Here is a 20,510-nt window from a genome sequence, read left to right as displayed (position 1 = left end):
AGTTCCTGAACGCAATCCAGTGCAAGAGTGAGCAGAGTATGCTGTGGAGCATGGAACCAGCCTCCATGTCAGCTTCCCTCAGATTTAGCAACAATTTTCTTTCTCATACTCCATAAACAATGAGCGTGTTTCTCTGGACAATCAGATTTATGACAGCCAAACAGAAACAATGCTGCTCTCCAGGGTATGAGATTACATTGAAATAAAGGGATCCATGATCTGCATTGTTTTATTTCAAACTGGGAGCATGTCAAGAAAGCCCTGTGCCCCTCGCAGCAAAGTTCCCTAATGCCTATTGCTCGAGTCACTCACCTCCTTCTGGCTATCGCTCGCTTTGCGAGCACTGTGATTTAAAACTTCCTCTTTACCCAGGAAAAACCCTGTCTATAATTGGTCTCTGACGTGCGTGTCCGCTGAGTGCTTGGGATGATCTCAGACCATCTCTCCAGCCTCCGTGCCTTATGGCTGCTTCCCCTGCTGAAGGAGCCAGCAGCTGCCTCACTGCTACATGCAGCCCCTGGCATGTGCCCTCCTGCCCACGAACTTGTCTCTGCAGGAAGGCTCTCCAGAGCTTTTAAAGCTCTTGACACAGAGGGATTAGCTCTGCTCCTGTTTCACAGATAAAAAGTTAAATGACGCGCCCAAAGACCATGTGGTGAGTCCATAGCAGAGCTAGAAATAGAGGCTGTCTCCTTTCACTCAGAATCCAAAAGCCTGAGCTCATAGTGGCCCCACATTTCCCCTGGTAGCATTTCCACGACAAGGTAGGAAGCAGTGAGTGACAGCTCACCACGTTGACAGACAGCTCCCGTCTGGTGCAAGTGGCTAGATCTGTCACTCAGGAGCTGGGTTTTTGGAGCACTTGAGATTCTCCTTTTGGAGCCAGAGCGGGAACTGATGAGTACAGGGGCACTCAGGAAGTACTCTTCCCTGACATTTAAGAAGGCATTTAATATTTGACCACTCTAGGGGATGAAGAGAAGGTGCTGATTAGAGTCTGGAAGCATTTGGTACTTGCTGTTATATTTGCTTAGTTTGGTGGATTAGCCGCGGGATGTGGTGTGAGCATTTTGATGATGCAGAACTTAAGGCTGATCCCTGGAGCTGACGAAATGTGAGATAGGTTAAAAGCATCAGTGTGAGTGAGATTTCATGCTTTCTTCAGTATTTATGGCTTGCTAGCTATTTTAGTTTGGGGCTGTTTTTTAAATAGCAACCCTTTGTGGGTAGGTCATTTTTTTTTAATTCAAGTTTATTTCGCTTCTATTTCTCTTTGTAAGATTTCCATCTCCCTGCAAACTTCAATTGCAACTTTGATCTCCCTGAAGACCTATGTGGTTGGTCACACGACTTGGCAACGGGGTACACATGGTCTTTTCAGCCTACGAGCACCTGGATTGGCAACTCTGAACCAAGTCTCGAGACCGTGCCTGGTAAGATGATTAATACCATACCAACGTAGGGAAGAGGGAGCTGATGGGCCTTTCTCCATGTGAACAGTATGGCTGATTATTGCACAGCTATTAAGAGTTGTGAAGGCTGTGCAGAGCTGAATGTTTTCTTTTGTGGAAGCTTTCAGATGCTTTGTTTTATGGGTTCATGACTTATTTATAGGACTGTGACTGCTGGCACTGCGCTGTACTAACTATCCTCTTGAGATAGTCTTGAAGCAGACACTGGGCTTTGAATCCCCTGTGACTGTGTAGGCTAGTCCGTGCTTTGTTCCATGTCCTGATCCAAATGTTCTCCATAGGACCCAAAGTTTTTTTGTTTTTTTTTCCCCAGAATGCATTTCTTCTTTTGTTAGAGGTGCATTTCTTCCTCCCATATGTTGCTCAGATTGCATATAGACTTCAGCTATTCTGCTCTCGGGGCTTGCATAGGCTCCCCTAAGTGAAGGATGATGTAAGCCCTAAGAATGCAGAAATATGCCAGCTTCTTGCTGTTTGACTTTTGCTCTTTTTCTCTTCTGTGCTTTGAAAGCAGAAGATTTGCATGTGTGTGGCAGAACCTAATTTATGGAGGACCTCACTGAGATGTGCTGGCATGGAAAGGGGCCTGCCTCTGGCAGTGTGGTTGATAGATCAAGCTCTTCAGCTTCTCATCTCGGAGCTCGCTCTGGGACTAGTGCTCTTTCCTTACCCTCCTTGACTTGGTGGCATGGGTGGCATGAAGGACAGTTGCTGGTTTCCGTATGTTAGTAGCCTGTGTCACTGTACCATCTCTTCTCTGCACTTGTGTTCAGTGCCTTGGCAGCCCGAGGCTCTCCCCAGGAGAGCTGGCTGATCCTACCTGCCTCGGCTCAGCCCTGCGCCCGGTGACTCTGGCGTCAGCCCTCCGCGTGCCCAGGGAGCGGTGTGTGCCACGGGCTCCCCCCTGCTCTCCCCACCCACCCCAGGAAGGTTGGGTCTCGAGATGCAAACATTCAGGCGAACCTGTTAGCCACCTGGCAGAGGCACTGGCCAGATTGGCAGTGCTGCCAGCCAGTTGGAAAGCCGTGCAGCCAACACCTGGTAGGCAGTGCTAAAGAGGAAAATATGTATTCCAGAAACATATGGGAAGAGGAGAATCTGCTACATCTCCACACACAAATCACCCCCACACAAATGCACACATCATTTTTCTCTTCGGCTCCTGAGGTGCCCAGCATTTTTCTAAGAGACACAGTCATGCCCTAAGTGCAGCCTATACAGACATCTGACAAATTCTTTGGCGTGACATAGGGTCACAGTGTCTGCTGTGGAGAAAAACATTTTCATATTTCAAGTGTTTATCTCTTCAGCATTTGAGTGCTTTAGAAGATTAATATCTGGAGATCAGTGGAGCCTCAGGCAACAGGAGAGAACACTTACAGCCAGCCCCAGACTTAATAACCCTCCCCATCTCATTCGCTGTAATAATGTTTAATTAATATAAGCCTCCTGCAAGTAGGATAAAAATTACTTATTTTTATAACTCAGACTCAATTTTTCATTTCATTTCCTCTCCCCCGAGTCTCCCTACAATTAGTTGGCCATAGTTTCTTAGAAGACTGTGTGTGTATGTGCATGCACAGCCCAGGAGAGCCTGATGCTTCCTCAGACATCTCAGCACACGGTTCTGTTTTTCACCCTTCTTCTACCCTTTCTTCTCTTTCTTAGTTAGGAATCGCCAGGCCTCATTGCTGCAGCCAGGAGGACTTTGTCCTGCTGAGTTCAGTGATCCAGCTGGGGGCCGTGTCCTGCAGCAGGAAGCTCCGATGGGCGCGTGCCCGGGAAGTCACGGTCCATACAGGCAGAGGAAGGGGAGGAGGTGGCAGCTCCAGGGAGCTGAGGTGATTTGTCTGTGGCCACTGAGAAGACAGCACCAGAGCAGGAACAAAAGAGTTTCCGAGCCCCCAGTGGGTCACCTCAGCTGGTGGGGAGGTATCCAGCTGCTCACGGCAACCCAGAGCCAGGCTCTGAAGCAGCAGAGGCGTCCCTCGCTCTGGTCACATCCTGAGCAGCTGTGGCTGTGACACCAGCCACAGGCTGAGGCGTGGGTGTTGGCACTGCCAGAGACACCGGCTGGGTGGGTGAGGGATGCAGCCCTGCTTCTGCCCTGCCCACACAACGCAGGGCCGCAGAGGGGCTTGGGTCCTGCTCAGAGAAGTTAAGAGGACGAGACACGAAGGGAAACAACTATTTGCTTTTTTCTTCCCTGCACAGCTTTTAAAAAAAACCTTCGAGAAACATGAAAAAAAGGCAGCTCTAGCCCCTCGGCAGGGACAGAATCGAAGCATTGTTTGGTTCACACTCCCTCATTCTTCTCCTGGCTTTCCCTCACGCTCCCTCCAGCACTTTGTTTCTACTTACAAAATTCATCCGCAGACTCCAGGGAGCAAGGAATGAAAAGCCCTTGTTTGGGGTGGTCTTTTCTTGTGAATTCCCCACCCCAGGGTGAGCAGTTGGGTGAAGGAGAGCAGCTGTGCTTGGTTTAGAGGCAGGGCAGAAGCTAACAGGAACTCAGAGCCGCTGGAGCCCAATTTGCTTTCATTTAAAGGTGCTGGCCCTGGCTGGAGCCCGCGGCTGCTCCACGGTAGCAAGGAAATGTGCTGTGCCTTTAAGAGCCATGTGGGATGTGTTTCTGTTTCTTCTGAAAACGGCAAAACAAAAATTAAAATTAAATGGAAAAAATAATAATGAAAGGAGGAGCCCTGGCTCAGTCTGCATGAGAGAGAGGGGGAAGGAAATGACCATGTTGAAATATCCTCTGTGAGGCGCTTGATTAGAAAAATCTGCTGAGAGACAGGCCTGAATTCCTCAGATATCTCCTGATTTCATTTTATGTGCTGCATGCAATTCCTCCTTGTCTTTGGCGCAGAGAACTTCTTCTCGAGACTGACAAGACACCCACTGCTCTCGTTCCACTATTTTTATTTCCAAGATACTCTTTCAGGCAGCTCTGCATTTCTTTTTTTAGCCCTGTGTTCCTTGGGCTCTTCGCACCGTGGATTAGCTCCACGTCTTCTCGTGCAGGCTCCCGTTACATGTCTGGGGACCCCGTTGGTGAACGTGGACCCAAAGTGCCCAACTCAGCAGAAACCTAGCGTGGTTCCAGCTGTAACCCTGCCCTTTGCAAGCCTGAAAAATACTCTTGCTCCCTTTCCTATGCCCCCGTGAGAGATTGCCAGGATTTTTCCCTCTGCGGATTTTCAGATGCTTCCCATCTGTAAAAGGATTCCCGAGAGCTGCACCTAGCAAGCCTCAGGGAGCAACAAGTTCAGGTTTCAATGAAGGTTCCTGTCTCCTGCTGCACGCAATGGCAATATGCCATTGGTGTCATGACAGAGGTCTTAAGGACCTGAAAATAAATCTGGGTTGGTAAGTTCGGCACCTTAACTCTTCACGGTCTTTGAATTTCACCACAAGGCTTGGTCCTGAAGGCTGTACAGATTGTCAGTCACATCCCTAGCTGGCAGGTGCAGTTGCATTTCTCTCGGTGCTACGCTAATAAGCTACTACTGAAAAGCTGGATTAGGTGTGTTTTGCTCCTTTTTTCCCCTCTCCTTTTCTTGCAGTCATTTTGTAAATACCTCGTGATCCTAGAAAAGCACCGTGGCATCTGCACCTCTAGCACACGCTGCTTCACATCTGACCAGAGCCCTGTGAACCCCGTGTTTTTCAGGCCCTGGAGGCTGTGTGTGAGAGCAGAAGAAACAATTTTAACCTTGTAGCTCTCCCGACATGTAGGTCCCGGGATGGGCTGCAAAAACCCACTGAGAGCGTCTGTTGTGGGCCGTGGCCTTGTTGCCTTTGAGGGCGAGGAATGCTGCTCATTTGGGTTGCAGGCACTGCAGGGAAAGGTTTATTTGTTTCAAAGCGTTTCCAGCAGAGGAATGTTTGCAGAGCTCTGAAGTTTTGTAAGAGCTTATTTTATAAGGAAAACAAATGCTGAGCTGTTTTTAAGCTGACGGTGACCCTTTACCGTTCCTGTGTTTTTCCCATGGGATCTTTCAGAGGGGAGGTTTTATATTTTTCCTGCAATCTATGAGAACTTCTGCCTGAAGGCCTTGATCCTACTCTGCCCAAACCAGCAGAAAGGTTCTTGTGGTGTTAACAGATTGGGACTGGACTGGACTGGGTCTGCACTTACTGTCATGGGGTCTACTCTCAGGGCTTGTGCCCTGGGGACACACTTTGAACTCTTGGGTTAATCTTGTCCCCTTTGAAGCAGGAGGGAGTTTTACAGCATGGGGTGGTGTGAAGGTCAAGCACTTCTGTGCCGTGAGCGAGCAGCTGCATGCTGTGGGAAGGAGACCACATACCTGTTCCTGTTTCTCCCTGCTCGCCTCATGTGGGGTGCAGACTGCATATCAGCAAAGCTATTCAAGGCTCTCCTTCCTCTGGGTTGCAGAGTGAGGACAGCAAACCCTAAAAAGTCATTTTTGCCTTGGCTTTCCCTGTGGTGTGATGGAGCTGGGATGCCCTGGCCTCAAGTCATGGGAGGTTTGATGAGCAGTGGCCGGGCTCTGCCAGTCCCCTGGGCTCAGGCTAGGGCCAAGCTGAGGCCAGGCTTTGGCGCTCTCTTGCCCATTCATGAGAAAAGGGGCATGGCCGCCGTCTGTCCCTGCACTGAAGAAACCATTCCTCTTGAGCTTACCCATTTATTCTTCGCTCACCTTTCTGAGTCCTTAGTCACTTTTTGGACCCAAAAGCCCATGACACATGCTGGCTATGAAACCAAGCTGGAATACTCTGTGAAAAGCAAGAAGCAGTCTCTCAAACCTTAGCATGTACATCTCTCTGGAGCTTCGCAGCCATGCCTTAGCAGCCCGTGAGTCACAGAGCCTGACTCGGAAAAGCATGCGTGAGCGAGCAAGCAGAAAAGCAGGCGAGCAAGCTGTGCTGCACGGCGTACGCGGTGGAAGCGCTCGCTCAGTGGGTTAATGCCTTTAATTGTGCATGCACAAAAGCCGGGCGCAGGTGGGTCCGCGCGCACCCTTTCATGTAGCAGCACGCACGGTGCCTGCCGGGCTGGAGGTGGACGCCGCGTGGCGGTGAGCGGCTCACTTAGCATAAATGTCAGGCTCTAATTGGCATTTGGTTCGTCAGGGACACTGTGCCCTCCCTGCACTCTCCGAGGGAGGTCGTAGGACTCGCAATTGTGCCGCGCTGTAGAGGACACGAGGCTTAATTAAGAGAGAGGATGTAATGGCCTATCCATTAGAAAGGCTCCGACGTGTAGGTTGAGGGCTTGGTTCTGGGCAGGTGTGGGGTTTTATGCCTTTCCCTGAACTGATTTAGAGACTGAAATGGCAAGGACTTGGCAGGCTAATTAACACATAATCAAAATTGAGGGGATTTTCCTGCAGACGCACTGATCTAGTTAATATAAATATTAGTTTTACGGAGGATTGATTTCCCTCCGTAAATGAAAGTCTGTCATTGAGGAGAGGCCTGTCACTGCAATTACAGTGGCAGCCTTTTGAGGTGAATTTGCATGATTTGCCAAAAAAAATAAAAATATAATAAGTACCCAATTTCAATCTGCATATTCATGTGGCTGTCATTCCCTGCTACCAGAGCACCCTGCAGCCACAGGGGGGATCTGAGCTCTTCTGTTCCCCCAGGATGGGTGAGGGCTTCTGCGGCCTCCAGCTCCCAGGGACAGCAGGATCAGGCCCCACTGGGATGTCCCCCTGGTCCAAGGTGGCATTTGTGGCTGTGCAGGGAGCGGGCAGGGCCTGGAGCAAAGATGTAACACAGGGATTTGGCAGACAGGAGGTGGCTGCCGGTGGGCTGCGATGCTGTTACTAAAACACACCCTAAAACAAGCTCTGCAATAAAGAAGAGTGCGGTGACCTTTGGAGGGATGTAAGTGAAGGCAATTCAGCGTGGAGCATCCATAGGAGCAGCAGCTGTAAGTCAGCAATATCCAGTGAGGGGGAAATGCTAGGGGAACCTGCAGCCTGGGTAATTGCTTGTGTACATCCTGCCCAACACGTTTTGCTGGAAAACCTCCAGATGTGCTGCCGAGACCGATGAGGGAGAGCGTGTTTCTCGGGAGAGGGGCTGAGATGTGCAGGACCCAAGCACGCAGGCAGGCTGACCTTGGGGAGGGAGCAGCTGCCGTGTTCGTGGCTGCAGCCTGACCTGAAGTGCAAGGCTTCATCCCCCGCTGCCCCTAATGGCCTCTCAGATGGCTTGCTAGCAGGAGGGGACGGGCACGCCAAGAGGAAACCGCGTTGGCCAGATGGTTTATTTGCAGGGCCCGGCTGGTGATTTATCTGGGACGCTCTGCCATGCACGTACAAGTGCCTCCACCATCGGCTGGCTGGGGATGGTTGCACGTTCACGCTCCTCTGCCTCCTCTACGTCCAGATGAACCCATAAATCTTCCATGAGATTTTCGCAGTAGCCTCAGTTGCAGAAGCAGCAGTAGGTTAAAATGCCTGAGCAGGTTTGCCCTGCCTTCCTCCCAGCCGCATTGTGAGCTGCCAGTGCCACCTGGGTGGGGGCTGCGACGGCCGCGTGAGCTGGAGCACAGGCTGCGCAGCAAAGTTCTGGGAAAGAGATGAAAATGCATTTCTGATCCTGGAAGAATTGATCAGCTAATCATTGCAAGACTCCCTTCAAGCGTTTTAGCAGGGGAAATCAGCCTTTCAGGTGCTTTCTGTGCCAAAGCCTTCCATTTACTGTATCAAACAGCAACTGCTGGAACCTCCAGGCTCCCACGTGCGGTTCCAACAATCAGCTCCACAGAGCCCTGGTTCAGTCAGTCTCAGCAAATTCGTGGGGCTCTTCAGAGGGTCCAACCAGCCATTAGAGCGATCCAGCCATTTCATCTTCAAATGACACAGAAAGTCGTGTCTGCTTCTGCCCAGTTGTCTCCTCCAGAGGCTGTTATCAGGAGCAGGAGAGTGTGGTAACAAACGCAAGTTCAGTTTCATCCCTGGCAGGAGAGATGTGACTGAGGGACAGGCAGGCTCTCGTGCTAAAGCTCTTCTGCCGGCCGGGGTGGTGTGAGGCCAGGCTGAGGCAGTGACACAGGTACCGATCACGAGGGGTTTCCAGCTGCACAGTTAACACAGTCCCCTGTGACCAGCTTTGGGTGCATCTGAGGATGGCTCATGTCCCCCTGCACAATCAGGCTGCCTAGATCCTGGCACCACAAAAGTCAGTCGTGAACACGGAGGATCTGGGTTTGATCATTGTTGAGCCTGGCTGGTGCTTTTAGTAAGGACTTGCCTGTGAGACCCTTTCAGCTGTGAGATAATTGTGTAATCGTAGTTTGATTTGCTCTTCCACCTTGCTTGTTGCTGCTTTTTTCTTGTTGTTGTTGCTTTTTTCTTTGAAGAGGCTTGTAGTGAATTACAGAAAGAGGATTTTAATTCAGGAGACCTTGATGACTTATTATGCCTTATCGCTGCTCAGGCATGGAGTACAGCTCGTTCTTTTTTTTTTTCTTCCTCCACTTGTTTATCTCCCACATCTCCTCCTGCACCACCAGCACTCCGAGGTAAATCACAAGAACACTCCTCCATTAGAGAACGGCATGGTACTTTCTCAAGTGATTCACTCGAGCAGGAGTGGGCAAACATGCTTTCATCTTTTTTTCTGCTAATGTTTGTTGGCATAAAGTGCCAAGTGACCCAAGTGCATTTTGCAGGTGCTGAAAAATAGTGCTGGAAAATGTTTCTCTGTCTTTATGTGGCCGGTCAGAGACAGATTTGTCCTTCATGCAGCAAAATCCCTGAAAGTTCATATGGAGTGGATACGCTTTTGCGGTACTTTGGTCATACATCCCAGGAGCAGAGTGATGGCAAGGCTTTCTGCTCTCTTGCCCTACATTTATTTCAGAAAGCTGTGTGGCTCACGGTGCTTGTTCCAGCCCATCTCTCTGGCAGTGACAAGCGTGCAGCAGGCCGGTGGCTGTGCAGCCACCGACACAGGTCACTCAGGCTGGGATGTCACCCAACTGCTGCGGCGCCAGCGAGGTCAGCTCCAGTTTTCTGGATGGGTTCTCCCTGCCAGTGTTCAGGAGCTGGGCTCTAAGTTCAAGTCTCTCTCTGTTTCAAGTTTTCAAGGTATTTTGGGTGCACTTTCAAGCACTCTCAGCGTCTCAGTTAGACACTGCTCTTCAGCCATTGCCGTGGGCGCTGAAGCAGCGGAGGGAGCAGGGCAAGCAAGAGGCAGGCTGCTGCTCAGAGCTTTGCCCATCAAATGCAGTGGGATAAGGTGTGGGGGAAGGAAGCGACAGACCCTCAGGCATGGCCTGCGGCAGGGGTAACCCTCCACATGCTGGCATTGAGCACCGGTTGCACGAGTAAGCGTGTTCGTCTCTCTGTTGAATGAATGCGAAGTGCAGCAACATCTGTCGTTGGCTTGTTTGCCTGACCTCGTGCTGCAGACGCTGCAGTCAGAGCAACCCAAGGGACCATGCCACACCGTTGATCATGATGGGGAGAGGTCAGGGAAGGATCAGATCAGCTGCATGGTTGGCTTTCAGTCTGTGCCGAGAGGCTTCAGGAGTCCAAGCTTCAAATGGGAAACTCCTGAGGGGGCTTCTCATCAGAGAGGATTGGAAATCACTGATTCCAGACCAAACCAGCCATGCCCGGGTATTTTTATCCGTGGTCCTTTGCTGCTATCTGTATTCAGATCAAGCATCTCCTGAGATATCAAATGTACCAAATCTCCTCCCCGAGGACTGACAAAAAGCATGGCACAATTTTAAAAATGACATTAAAGAAAGTGAATCCCCTGCAGTCTCTCAGCCGCCTTCAAGTCTGCAGCTACCCAGATGTCACCTGTGCTTACTTCACTCACTGGGACTCTGGGCTATGCTTAAGGGCCTGTTTTGTTGCATTATGGAAAAAACAAGAGCCAGGCTTTCATTTTCTCATGGATATCCTCAAAACAAAATTGTCAGCGAGATCCTCGCTGAGGAGGAGTATTTATTGCTGGGGATGAAAAGAGGCAGGAAGGCCATGTCATGAGACCCCATCCCAAGATGAATTTTCAACACTTGTGGTTAGAAAACCCCCCTCCTCAGGTGTGTTCACCGAGCAAATTCTCAGAATAAATGCAACTTCCCCTCCAATGTCATTACCGTGACTTCCGTTCCTCTAAATACTCTTTGATTTCTCCCATGTCAGCATTTGGCTTTCTGCTTTCTGTGGCTGTGGGTCTCCCACCAGCCGGCAGAGGCGGGTGGGGAAGGCATGCTCCTGGCTGCACACACACAGGGTGCTGGTGTGAGACCCCAGTCCTGCAGCACCTCCTGGTCGCGTACCGGGAGCAGGCATGGGAGCCTGCTGAGCAGTGCCAAAGCCACCCAGCAGGAGGTGAGACGCTTGTTGCAAGTGGCCACATGAAATAATATAACTGTGTCTTCTTCCTTGAACAGATGGCAGGAATTACCTGCAGCTGCAGAGCAGTGGAAGGAGGGAAGGCCAGCGTGCCCGGCTCGTCAGCCCCACCATCTATCTGCCCCGCAGCGCCGTCTGCATGGTGTTCCACTACCAGGCATGGGGCAGCAACGGGGTGATGCTGCGGGTCTGGCGGGAGGCCAGCCAGGAGCACAAGGCGCTGTGGGTCATCACGGAGGACCAAGGGGAGGAGTGGAGGGAAGGCCGCATCATCCTGCCCAGCTACGACATGGAGTACCGGGTAAGGGGGCACGGAGCACCGGGTAAGGTGCTCGGGGCAGGTGTGGAGCCAGGCAGCATCTCCAGCATCCTTATTGCAGCGGTGCAGAGACAGGGCCCATTCATCATTAGGGAGTGTGGCTGAGTGGGGCTGTTTGCATTGTGTTTCGTGGGTTACTATAGTAACTAAACGACACTGTTTGTTATTCAGACAGTGCCTGTCTTCTGCACAGACTCGGGCCTTTGTTCAGCCTGTTGCCTTTTATATTCCTCAAATCTCCCACTTTGCAAATATTTTTCCTTCTTCTTTTTTTTTTTTCTTTTTTATTTTGATTCCATTCTGTGCATTTCCCCCCTTTCTGATGGCAGTCAGACAGCCAGACCAGAGGCAGGCATGCTGCACAGGGAGCAAGTCCAGCAAGCAGCCCCTCTGCAGCCTGGGCATGGGAGAAAGGAGGGGAAATGGGGGCTGACGTGGGACCCCCCTGCTCGGATACCTCAGAGCAGCTCAGAGGGCTGGGTGCAGCACTGTGGGTCAGGATCAGGGCCCAATCCTGCATTCAGGAAATCAGTGGGAGAGGATCACGGGCAGCACCCCGCAGAGAGGCAGCGTCCTGGGGTGCCTGTGGTGCAGCTGGACCCTTCCAGGCAGCGCCTGTCTGCCAGGGAGCCTGGGCTGCTGCTGTCACTGATGAGTGAGCATCATCAGCACAGCACCCAGCTCTGTCAAACACGGACAGAAGCACGGGTCTCACGGGCTGGAGGCAGCACTTCCACAACCACCCCAGTGGGGAGCCTTGCTCCGGCCGGCTCCCAGCCCTGACCCAGGGAGGTGCAGCCCTCAGGCCACCCACTCCTCCAAAACGCTGCCTTCCACGGGGGTCAGTGCACTGTGCTTGGGACCAATGGCTCTGACATGCCCTGTGCACAGACACCTGGTTTTGGGGGGAGGTCTTGTCACAGGTAGGCACAAGTCTGGGTGGGGAGAGATCTGTGACATACATAGCCCCGGGAAATTATTTGCACCCTCAGCAGAAGGCAGGGAGATGTACAGCCAAAGCTTTGCACTGGGGCTGCGTGGCTCGTTTGCATGTGTTTGTCTGGCTTTTTAATAAAATACCAGTAAACACAATATGCCTACAGATAAGAATGATGGGCACTGGCTGACTACTTTGTGCATTAAACATGAATATACAGGCATTAGCTAAATAACAGCATCATTATGTAAATAATGCAAGTCTCTCCACTCAGCAGTTCTTAGAGCTAACGACTCTATTTATTTTTGTAAATATATTTTGCCTGTGATTAAGCAGGAATAAATTGACCCTTCTGTAACATTTCAATACTTCTTATGTAACGTTGATGGGAACAGCACTTTACAGTTAATGTAGCTGTGAGTTTCCTGACCTTTCTTAACTTTTTCTGATTGTGGCCTGGTTGTGGGGCCTCTGTTAACACCACAGCCCAAATCTGCTGCTGCTGTAAGTCAGTGTTGTGCCACTTGCATCATTTGTGCAGAAGGGGAGGAGGTGGCCTCCAGTGCTGAACATCGATTCACTGAGCTTTCATTCCACGTGAGAGGCATTTAATTGAGCAAATTGCAAGCTGAGTGCTGCCAGGACAGGTAGCAATCTCCCTGCAAACCCACCCCTGCAGAGCAGCTTTCCCCAGGACAGGAGTGGCAGAGGCAGGGGAAGGAAGCAGGACTGGCCTCAGTTCCCCGCAGGTGTGCAGGGAAGGCCAGGAGCAGATTTCCTGCCCTCTCCCTCGGGAGCTGGAGCCGCTCCCCGTGTCCCAGCTTGACGCTGACATTTCTGTCTCGATTTCCCACAGATAGTGTTTGAGGGATTTATACGGAGCGGCCACTCAGGAGAGCTCGCCCTGGATGACATCCGACTGGGCACCGACATCCCACTGGAGAACTGCATGGGTACGTGCAGGGAGCGCGGGCAGCCGGGGCTGGGCAGCCTGTGCTCACATCAGCCACCACTCCTGTGCCGTTAGTTACTGGCAGTTTCTGCATCTCAGCTGGGGTTTTCCTTGCCCCTGGAAGAAGCGAGGGGGGAAATCAGTCCCTGGGGGACACGAATCTCTGACTGTGTTGGTGTGACAGGCAGGAAGCACATTGCTGCTGTGCAAAGCTGAAAGAGCAGCTGAGGGTTACCAAAGACTGTTCTGTGTGATAAGGACATGCACCAAATTTAAAAGGAAAGTACTGGACAAAAGAAACCAGCTGTCAGTCAATATTACATGCTTAGAGGAGCTGATGAGTTCAAAAGGAGTCTTCTCTAATAAGAAATAAAATAGCAGAGGGGTTTTACAGCGATGCTAACAGAATAACAAAAGACATTCTTGTCCTAGAATTATTCACCATTCCCCAAACCAGGCCAAAAGCCAAGTAGGTTCACTCAGTATGAAAGACAGAGAGGACTTTGAGAGGGAGAGAGGGAGGGAGAGAGGTATTTTAGCAGTTTGGTGCTGGTGGAGCAGTTGCCCTGCCCTGTTCCTCTAGCTGACATATCCACACACACACTCCGATGGCTCTGCTCACCATCTAGTTTGGATGTGCACTTAGAGCCCTCCCAGCTGAGGATGGGACCAGCTGTGTTCAGTCGGTGGGATTCGTGCCGAAAGCTGCCCACAGGAGGGACACCCTGCTCTTCTGCGTACCCTGGGGGAGGCAGGCCTCACTATGAAACCCCTGCAAACTCCACTGAGGGAGGGGAGTGTCCTGGTGCCCCCTACCCTCAGTGGGATGGGTGCTCCCTTCCAAGGTGTGTGTCTCGGGAAAAGAGGCACGGACGACTTGTACCCGGGAAGGGCTGGGCACATCGCTTGCTGCCCTGGGCAGGCAGGTGATGGTGAAGATGGTGCAGGAGCCAGCATTAATAATAGAACAGAGGAGCAGGACTGCCCCGGAGACGCTCTTGAGCACCGTAGGTCCCAGTTCCTTTGATGCTTTGAACTCTGCTGGTCTCCTATCTGCCAAAGGAGCTAATGCTCCATATGTCAAATTCCCCGTATTAAGGCTTGACAGCAGTGTTTTAATCCCTTGCCTTCTATGGCATTAAAGAGAAGCAAGACTGATGATTAACACGAAGAGCATTTCCTATCTGGCTTCTTTTGAGTGCAGCAATTCACCTAGCTCGAGTGTTATTGTATCTCATGATATTGGGCCTCATGAATGTAAAGCTTAATATTTCAAAACAAATGCATTAATAAATTATAAAGTTTCAAGCATTCCCTGTCCTAAAAATAACACCAAACTGCTACATTAAATTATTTCTCCCATTCTAGGAAGTTAAACGGGAATCTTAAAACCAATAAGGATAGTTTGTTTCAGATCATTTCTAACAAAGAGCTTCCACTGCAAACTTTAACATAAATCATGGGTCATTTCCGATGTCACCAAAATAATAATGAAGCAGTAGAGATACATCACTGCTCTCTCTGTCACAGCCATGAGAATAACTGACTCCAGCACAGGCTACTGTTTTTCGGATGTAACCCTGGGAAGTAATCTGATTCCTTTTAAGCGTGAAAGAACTTTAATAAGTCACAATAATTTTTTCCTTTGACAAAAGTGTCCTTCTCATTCTGATCTTGAGTGATGATTTCATAGCACTCAGCAGAGCCAGAGTCTGCTTATGTGACTCACAGGCATAATGCAGAAGTAATCTAAAAATAATCAGAAGTCTATTACTTCTGTGAGAAAGTAATCAGTAATAAGCACTGATTATTGCTTTTCAGATCCAGTAATTTGTAATAGATTACTTGTTCAAAGTATCTTGGAAAAAGAAGAAATCACTTCCTTTGTTTATTGGTACTGTGAGATGGAGAGGAACATGGCATGGGTACTCAGAAATGACACAGTTCCCATGTGAATAATGATGCCAGAGTCGAGACAGAAACCAAACTGTTCTTGGAAATTTTAGGGGGATTCAGAGTTTCATTATTGGGCCAGATTGTCTTCAGATGACTCAGGCGAACCAGCTGAATCCAAATGACCCTCAACCTAACACACTTTTTTGTCTGAAGTCTGTGTCCAAGTCAAAGCTTTCTGCACCCGGTCAGTTCTTGCCCAGGACAGGGTTTCTCCCCAGTGTGGGGCTGGCTAGCACCCCACACTGCTCCCAAGTCTGTGGGGCACAGCCACACACCTGCTCTTTTTGGATGCTGCAGATCAGTGGAGATGTGAACTGTGGCCTTGCCTGTAATATCTCCCTCTCTAATTCTAAATTTTTGTTTTCTTTTGCAGAACCCATCACAGCTTTCCCAGGTGAGAACTTCTACTTTCCAGGTAAAATTGCACTTCTCTTTGTGGTTTCATTCTGCTGGCATGGGCTTTTAAATCAAAGGAAAGTTAAGTGCTTGCTTGTACAATAAGCAAATGTTCTAAGCAGTGAAATGGCAGGTGTGTGCTAAACCTCTTCTGGTGCTACAGCAGGGGGTGGCACCCTCTGGCTCTTGCTGGGTGACAGGGAGCAGGCAAACAGACAAGTCCCACTGTCCTGGGGCTGAGCAATGTCACGAAACCTGCCATCAGGGGTACCTGGCCTCCTGAAGAGCAGCAAAGCCCAAAATGTGAAGGCAGAGGAATAAAGGAAAGTTATCAACTCAGTTAAACAAAAATAGTAGCCAATTAAAAGTGAAATGAGGTGGCAGTGACTTACACATGTGTGGAGGAAGGCTGTTCTCTAGTTCCTGGATGCCCTGGCAGTGGTGATGTTTGAGCTGCTGGTGAAGGATGGTGGGGTCGGCCTGCTTGGAAGGGGAAGGGAATTGGGAGGTGGAAGTGGGAGAGCAAATTGCTGTGAGGAGCTCTGAAGGTGACAGTCAATAAAAGGAAAACAAGGTGAAATGGTGCATTTAATAGCTTAATTCTAGCCTGAAGGATAGAAACTGGCATTTCTCTGATCCAACCTACAGAGTAAGATAAAAGGTGGGTAATTCAGAAAAAATGCTTCACTGTTTGAGCAGTGGGGATGCTGTTTGTCTTGCTCTGGGGTGGGAAAAGCTGTCTACTTTGAGGGAAAGATCAGTTTAGTCTCTTTCCATTTAGTCTCTGTGGGGTTTTTTCCCCTGTTTTGGTTCCTGGATTTTGTTTTCCTTCCTGCCCCTTCACAAATGCATCCGGGGATGGGCTGTGATGAAGAGCAACCTTGGGGCTGCCCTTAACTCTGAACATTGCATTGCCACTTTGGTCAGCGTGCCTTTTGCTTTCACTGGTCACGGCGTCCTCACTCGTTCTGTCCCCTGCTCTGCTGATGGTCTATGCAACATGTCTGGGCTCTGCCCTACAAGCACCTGCATTTCTGTATGGGGGAAGGCTGTGTCGGGCGGGTGTGCGTGCTGGGAGCTGTGGCAGTAGCAGGAAAGCAGGCACCAAGTAATGGAAAGTAGGCACTGAGACCCATGGCAAGGGAGCTGCTCCCTCCCCGGGGCACTGCCAGCGGGGGCACACACACGGGGCTGTGCAGGGCCTGCCTGGGATGGAGTTCCCTTTCCCTGCAGCATCCCACAGAGTGCTGTGCTCTGCTCTCACAGCTACAACAGCCCTGGTGTCACACTGGTGCTGTGCCTGTTGCTGAGCAGTGCTGGCACAGCACCAGGACCCCTCCAAAGCCCCACAGCCAGCAGGCTGGGGGTGGGCAAGAGCTGGGGAGGGAACCTCACTGGGGCAGCTGACCTAAAGCAACCAGAGGGATATTTCGTACTGTGTGGTGTCACACCCAGCAATAAGAGGTGGGGAAGGGGAAGGAGGGAGGGGGGCTCTCGGTATGAAAACGTCTGTCCTCCCAAACAACCACTCTGTGTATTCAGGTCCTGCTTCCCAGGACGTGGCTGAACATCTCTCGTTGATGGGAAGTAGAGAATTTCTTTTTTTCTCTCTCTGTGCTTCCGCATGGCCTTTGCTTGTTTTTTTCCCTCTTCCTTTTCTCTTTAATTAAATCATCCTTACCTCAACCTGTGAGCCTTTTTTTCCTTCCAGCGTACTTTCTTCTCCCCTTCTTCTTCTGAGGAGGGGGAGTGAGAGCGTGGTTGTGGTGGAGTTCAGCTGCCCGGCAGGGTAAAAACACCACAGTCCTTTATTCTGTGTGTTACACTCATAATAACTAGGAATTTGGGCTTGCTCTTTGTTAGGCTGCTTATTTATCCTGCTGCTCAGGCTTGTGGTGTTACTGAAAATCTGCTGCAATGTTCTCAGCTAGAAGCCAAAGCCTCGCAACCATTCCACACTCAAACCACCTCTCCCTGTTCTCCTGGGCCTGGTCTGGGACCTATTTTGCAGACAGCATCCTCACCTTTTGGGGCTTGTGACGTGCATCGTCTTAGTTTGAACCTCCTCCTGTGTCCTGACATGGAGTCTGCCCCAGAGTCCTGCCAACACGTGTTCCTTGGCAGGAGTAGATAGGACAGAGGGATGGAATGAGCAGGGAAAAAGAAAAATGCAGAGGGAAAAGATGAAAATGAACGATGAAGATTGGAGAAAGCATGATAGATACGAATGAGGTGAAGAAAGACACAGATGCCCAATAGACAGAGAGGGCAAAAGGAGGGTAAGAAATCCCTGGCTGTAGGAAAAAAGGAGCTTGAGAGGAAAGCCAGCAAAGGAAGTATTGAGATGGTTCTGTAGCCCCCGCTCCTACAATTACATGTTGAGCTGAAAAAGTCAGGTGCCATTAAAAATAACAAATCCTTGCTCTTGTGGCTCAGGAGCAAAGCTGAAAACATGTACCTTGCAGGCTCCGGGATCACAAAGCAAATAATAAGAGAATTGTGTGGGAGGAATATCTTCCAGCTAGTGGGTCGGGATCTTAGAAGACCAGTCAAGTGTGCTTAAACTGCGCTCCATTTGAGAGTTGATGCATCTCACCCTGAAAGGAAAGGCATAACAAGTGGCTGGCAGCAAGGAGTCAGATAAATAGCAGGCTAAAAATGAGAGACATCTTCCAGGAAGCGTGGAGACAAACCGCAGGGAGAACGCACTTTTGGGACTGGTGATTCTCCCACACGGGGTGTCCCGGAGTCAGGGCAGGGATATCTCCCTGGAGAAATGGCAGGTAGCAATTAGGGGGTTGGGGCCAACACCGGTTCTGATTAGATGAGTTTAACACTTGCTTTCATCTGTGCCATCTGTACAAATTCCAGCTGTGGTGCTTGTCTGCAGCGGTTTATGTCAGTGATTTTGGGAGAGGAACACGAGCTGTGACACGGCAGTGGCTGAGCAGGGCAGGCTGCTCTAGGAGGCTCTCTGGAGAAGATTTTCTGCATGTTTCCCAGGGTGAATTTTGCTGCTGCTTGTTTTGGGTTTTCACATCTGTTGCACAGCTCAGAAATCACCACCCGTAGTCCTCAGTGCCGGGAAGAGGAGGGGTGGCCCTGGCCAGGCTGGAGGTGTGAGCACAGCAGCACACCCACGTAAAACCCTCCAGACTGCAGGGATATTCAGCTGGGTTTCCCCTGACCTGTGTCGCAAGTCATGCCTTCATCAGAGCACCCACTGAGCGGCCAGGAACAGAGAGAGGCATTGCTTTGGTAAGACGAGAGCCCCAGCGAGTGGATGAGGAAGGGCAAGTGTGTGTGTGGCGGAAGGCAAAGGGGAGTGGAAGAATTATTAAGTTACAAAGATGGATTTTTTTTTTCCATCTCCCTGAGCAGAGAACTTTTCCACAGATATAAAAGAAAACTTCCAGCAAGCAGCAGAGCCAGTAAAAACAGAGCAGATAACATCAGCTCTGCGCTGAGTGGACTGGCAGCTATATTTAGTGGCTGACAGCGTAAAGAACAATCGTTAATGTTGGGAATTGGCTTTGTTAAGAGCTGGAGACAAGCGAGTGTGATTCCTTAATGAGTGCAGTTGCTAAATGAACTCTCCAGACGCTGCTATCTCCCCAGCAGGGCCGTGAGGTGCGGAAGCGGGGGCTGAGGCCATGTCCAGCTGCCTTGGTGACCGCAGCACCCCTCGGGCTTGCTCCCAGCGCAGCACTGGGACATCAGGAGCAGGTCAGAGAGGACCAGAGGTCGTCCCAGGCTGGCAGCAGCCTCCAGAGTCCCCGCAGGATCCTTCCCACAAGTGGGATCATCCCGGTGCACCACGCTGCCTCGGGAAGGGTCGGGGGCACAGACTGCGTACCACGGCATGTCTCCCCTCGTGCCCCCACCCGGAACACACCAGCCGTGCGGGAGGTCATGCTCTGCAGCTCTCTCACTGCAGGAAGGTGCGATGTAAGCGCAGGCTGTCACCAAGCGTAAACACGAGCGGCCCCTGCTCCAAGAGTGAACCCGTGGTGCTCCCCCCACCCCGGCGCTGTCAGGCTCTGGCAAGGTGTCGCTGAGCCAGCAGGGATGGTGGTGAGACGTGCACCGACCCGCTGGGGCTGCGTCTGCAGCGGGACACAGCGGCGGGTTGGCAGTGACACTCGGGCTCTGTCCCACGCGCTGGCCCCGACCCTGTCAGGGGCATCCCACACGGCCCCATGCAGTCGGGTGAGGGGGCAGCAGGATGCTCAGAGGGGCTGTGGGGACATGGTGCCTGCGTGCTCCTGTGCTGGGGCAGCAGGCAGAGGGACAGGAGGAGGTGGGGGGCTGCTGCCTCCACCCATCAGCCCACCCATCAGCCAGCACAGCCTGGCCCCCAACACAGCAGGGATAGGGGAGGCTGGGGTGAGACAGGGTGAGGGTGGCGCAGGCTTCTCATGAGACATCCGAATTTCTTGCCTGCAATGACAAATATGTGGGTGGTTCCCAGCCTCCTGCTTTTACAAAGCAGGATTTGTCTTGTCCATGTGGTTTTTCTTTGTTTTGGTTAGGGGTTTTCTTTGGTGGTTTTGTTTACTGTTTTTTTTTTTAGTGGTGTTTTAGCTACACATCTGGGTGCAGTTTTTGTTCTGATTTTCACTCCCTGTGCCCAGGTTTTGGGGAGATGGGGAGTGGAGGAAAGCCTTTTGACTAGCTGAGGAAGCGTTATTTTGCCTGATCTCGTCAGCTAGCAACAGCAGAAAAGCCATCATCGTCCCGCCTGTGCAGCCAGTGGCTGTATAGGGAGGGCAGTCAGATGCCCTTGCTGCTTTCCAAGCCGGGTCCATCCTGCACCATTTTGTTCTTTCCCTTTGCCATCTTCTGAGCCTGCTGAGGAAGCCTGTGCCCTGCAGCAGAGCAAGCCCGAGCCCCTCAGAAAGCTTCCCCGGGGACCCCATTCCCCGTGAAGCAGCGGTAGATGAACGCGGTGCAGAGGTGCGCCTCTCCCGAGGTCCTCACGGCTCGCCCCCGCACGCAGAGCTGGGGAGGTCTGGGCAGTGCGTGCAGCAGGATTAGCGCCCGGCCGCTCTCCAGCCGTGGGCGGTGTGAGCACAAACACCAGCGCTCCCCTCCCCGCGCCTGCCCAGGACGTGCATGC

At 51.2% G+C, this 20,510-nt stretch overlaps 1 protein-coding gene across 7 annotated transcripts in view; it reads left to right on the top strand.

Moving 5' to 3' along the window:
* NRP2 (neuropilin 2) overlaps positions 1-20,510 on the top strand; it is an 84,301-nt gene that overhangs the window by 50,530 nt on the left and 13,261 nt on the right. For 3 of the 7 annotated variants that reach the window (XM_084524172.1, XM_084524170.1, XM_084524174.1), the window contains exons 12-15: positions 1,281-1,433; positions 10,870-11,132; positions 12,944-13,040; positions 15,369-15,410. In XM_084524172.1, coding sequence (XP_084380298.1) covers positions 1,281-1,433; positions 10,870-11,132; positions 12,944-13,040; positions 15,369-15,410 — 555 coding nt within the window. Of the gene's footprint in view, positions 1-1,280; positions 1,434-10,869; positions 11,133-12,943; positions 13,041-15,368; positions 15,411-16,933; positions 17,607-20,510 lie in introns of those variants that run through there. The other 4 variants (XM_084524173.1, XM_084524171.1, XM_084524175.1 and 1 more) reach the window with 2 other exon arrangements.

This window comes from Aythya ferina, assembly GCF_964211825.1.
Source record: "Aythya ferina genome assembly, chromosome: 6".
NCBI classification, from domain to species: Eukaryota; Metazoa; Chordata; class Aves; order Anseriformes; family Anatidae; genus Aythya; species Aythya ferina.
The sequence above is the reverse complement of the archived record's forward strand: the minus strand, read 5'-3'. Positions and strand labels throughout refer to the sequence as shown.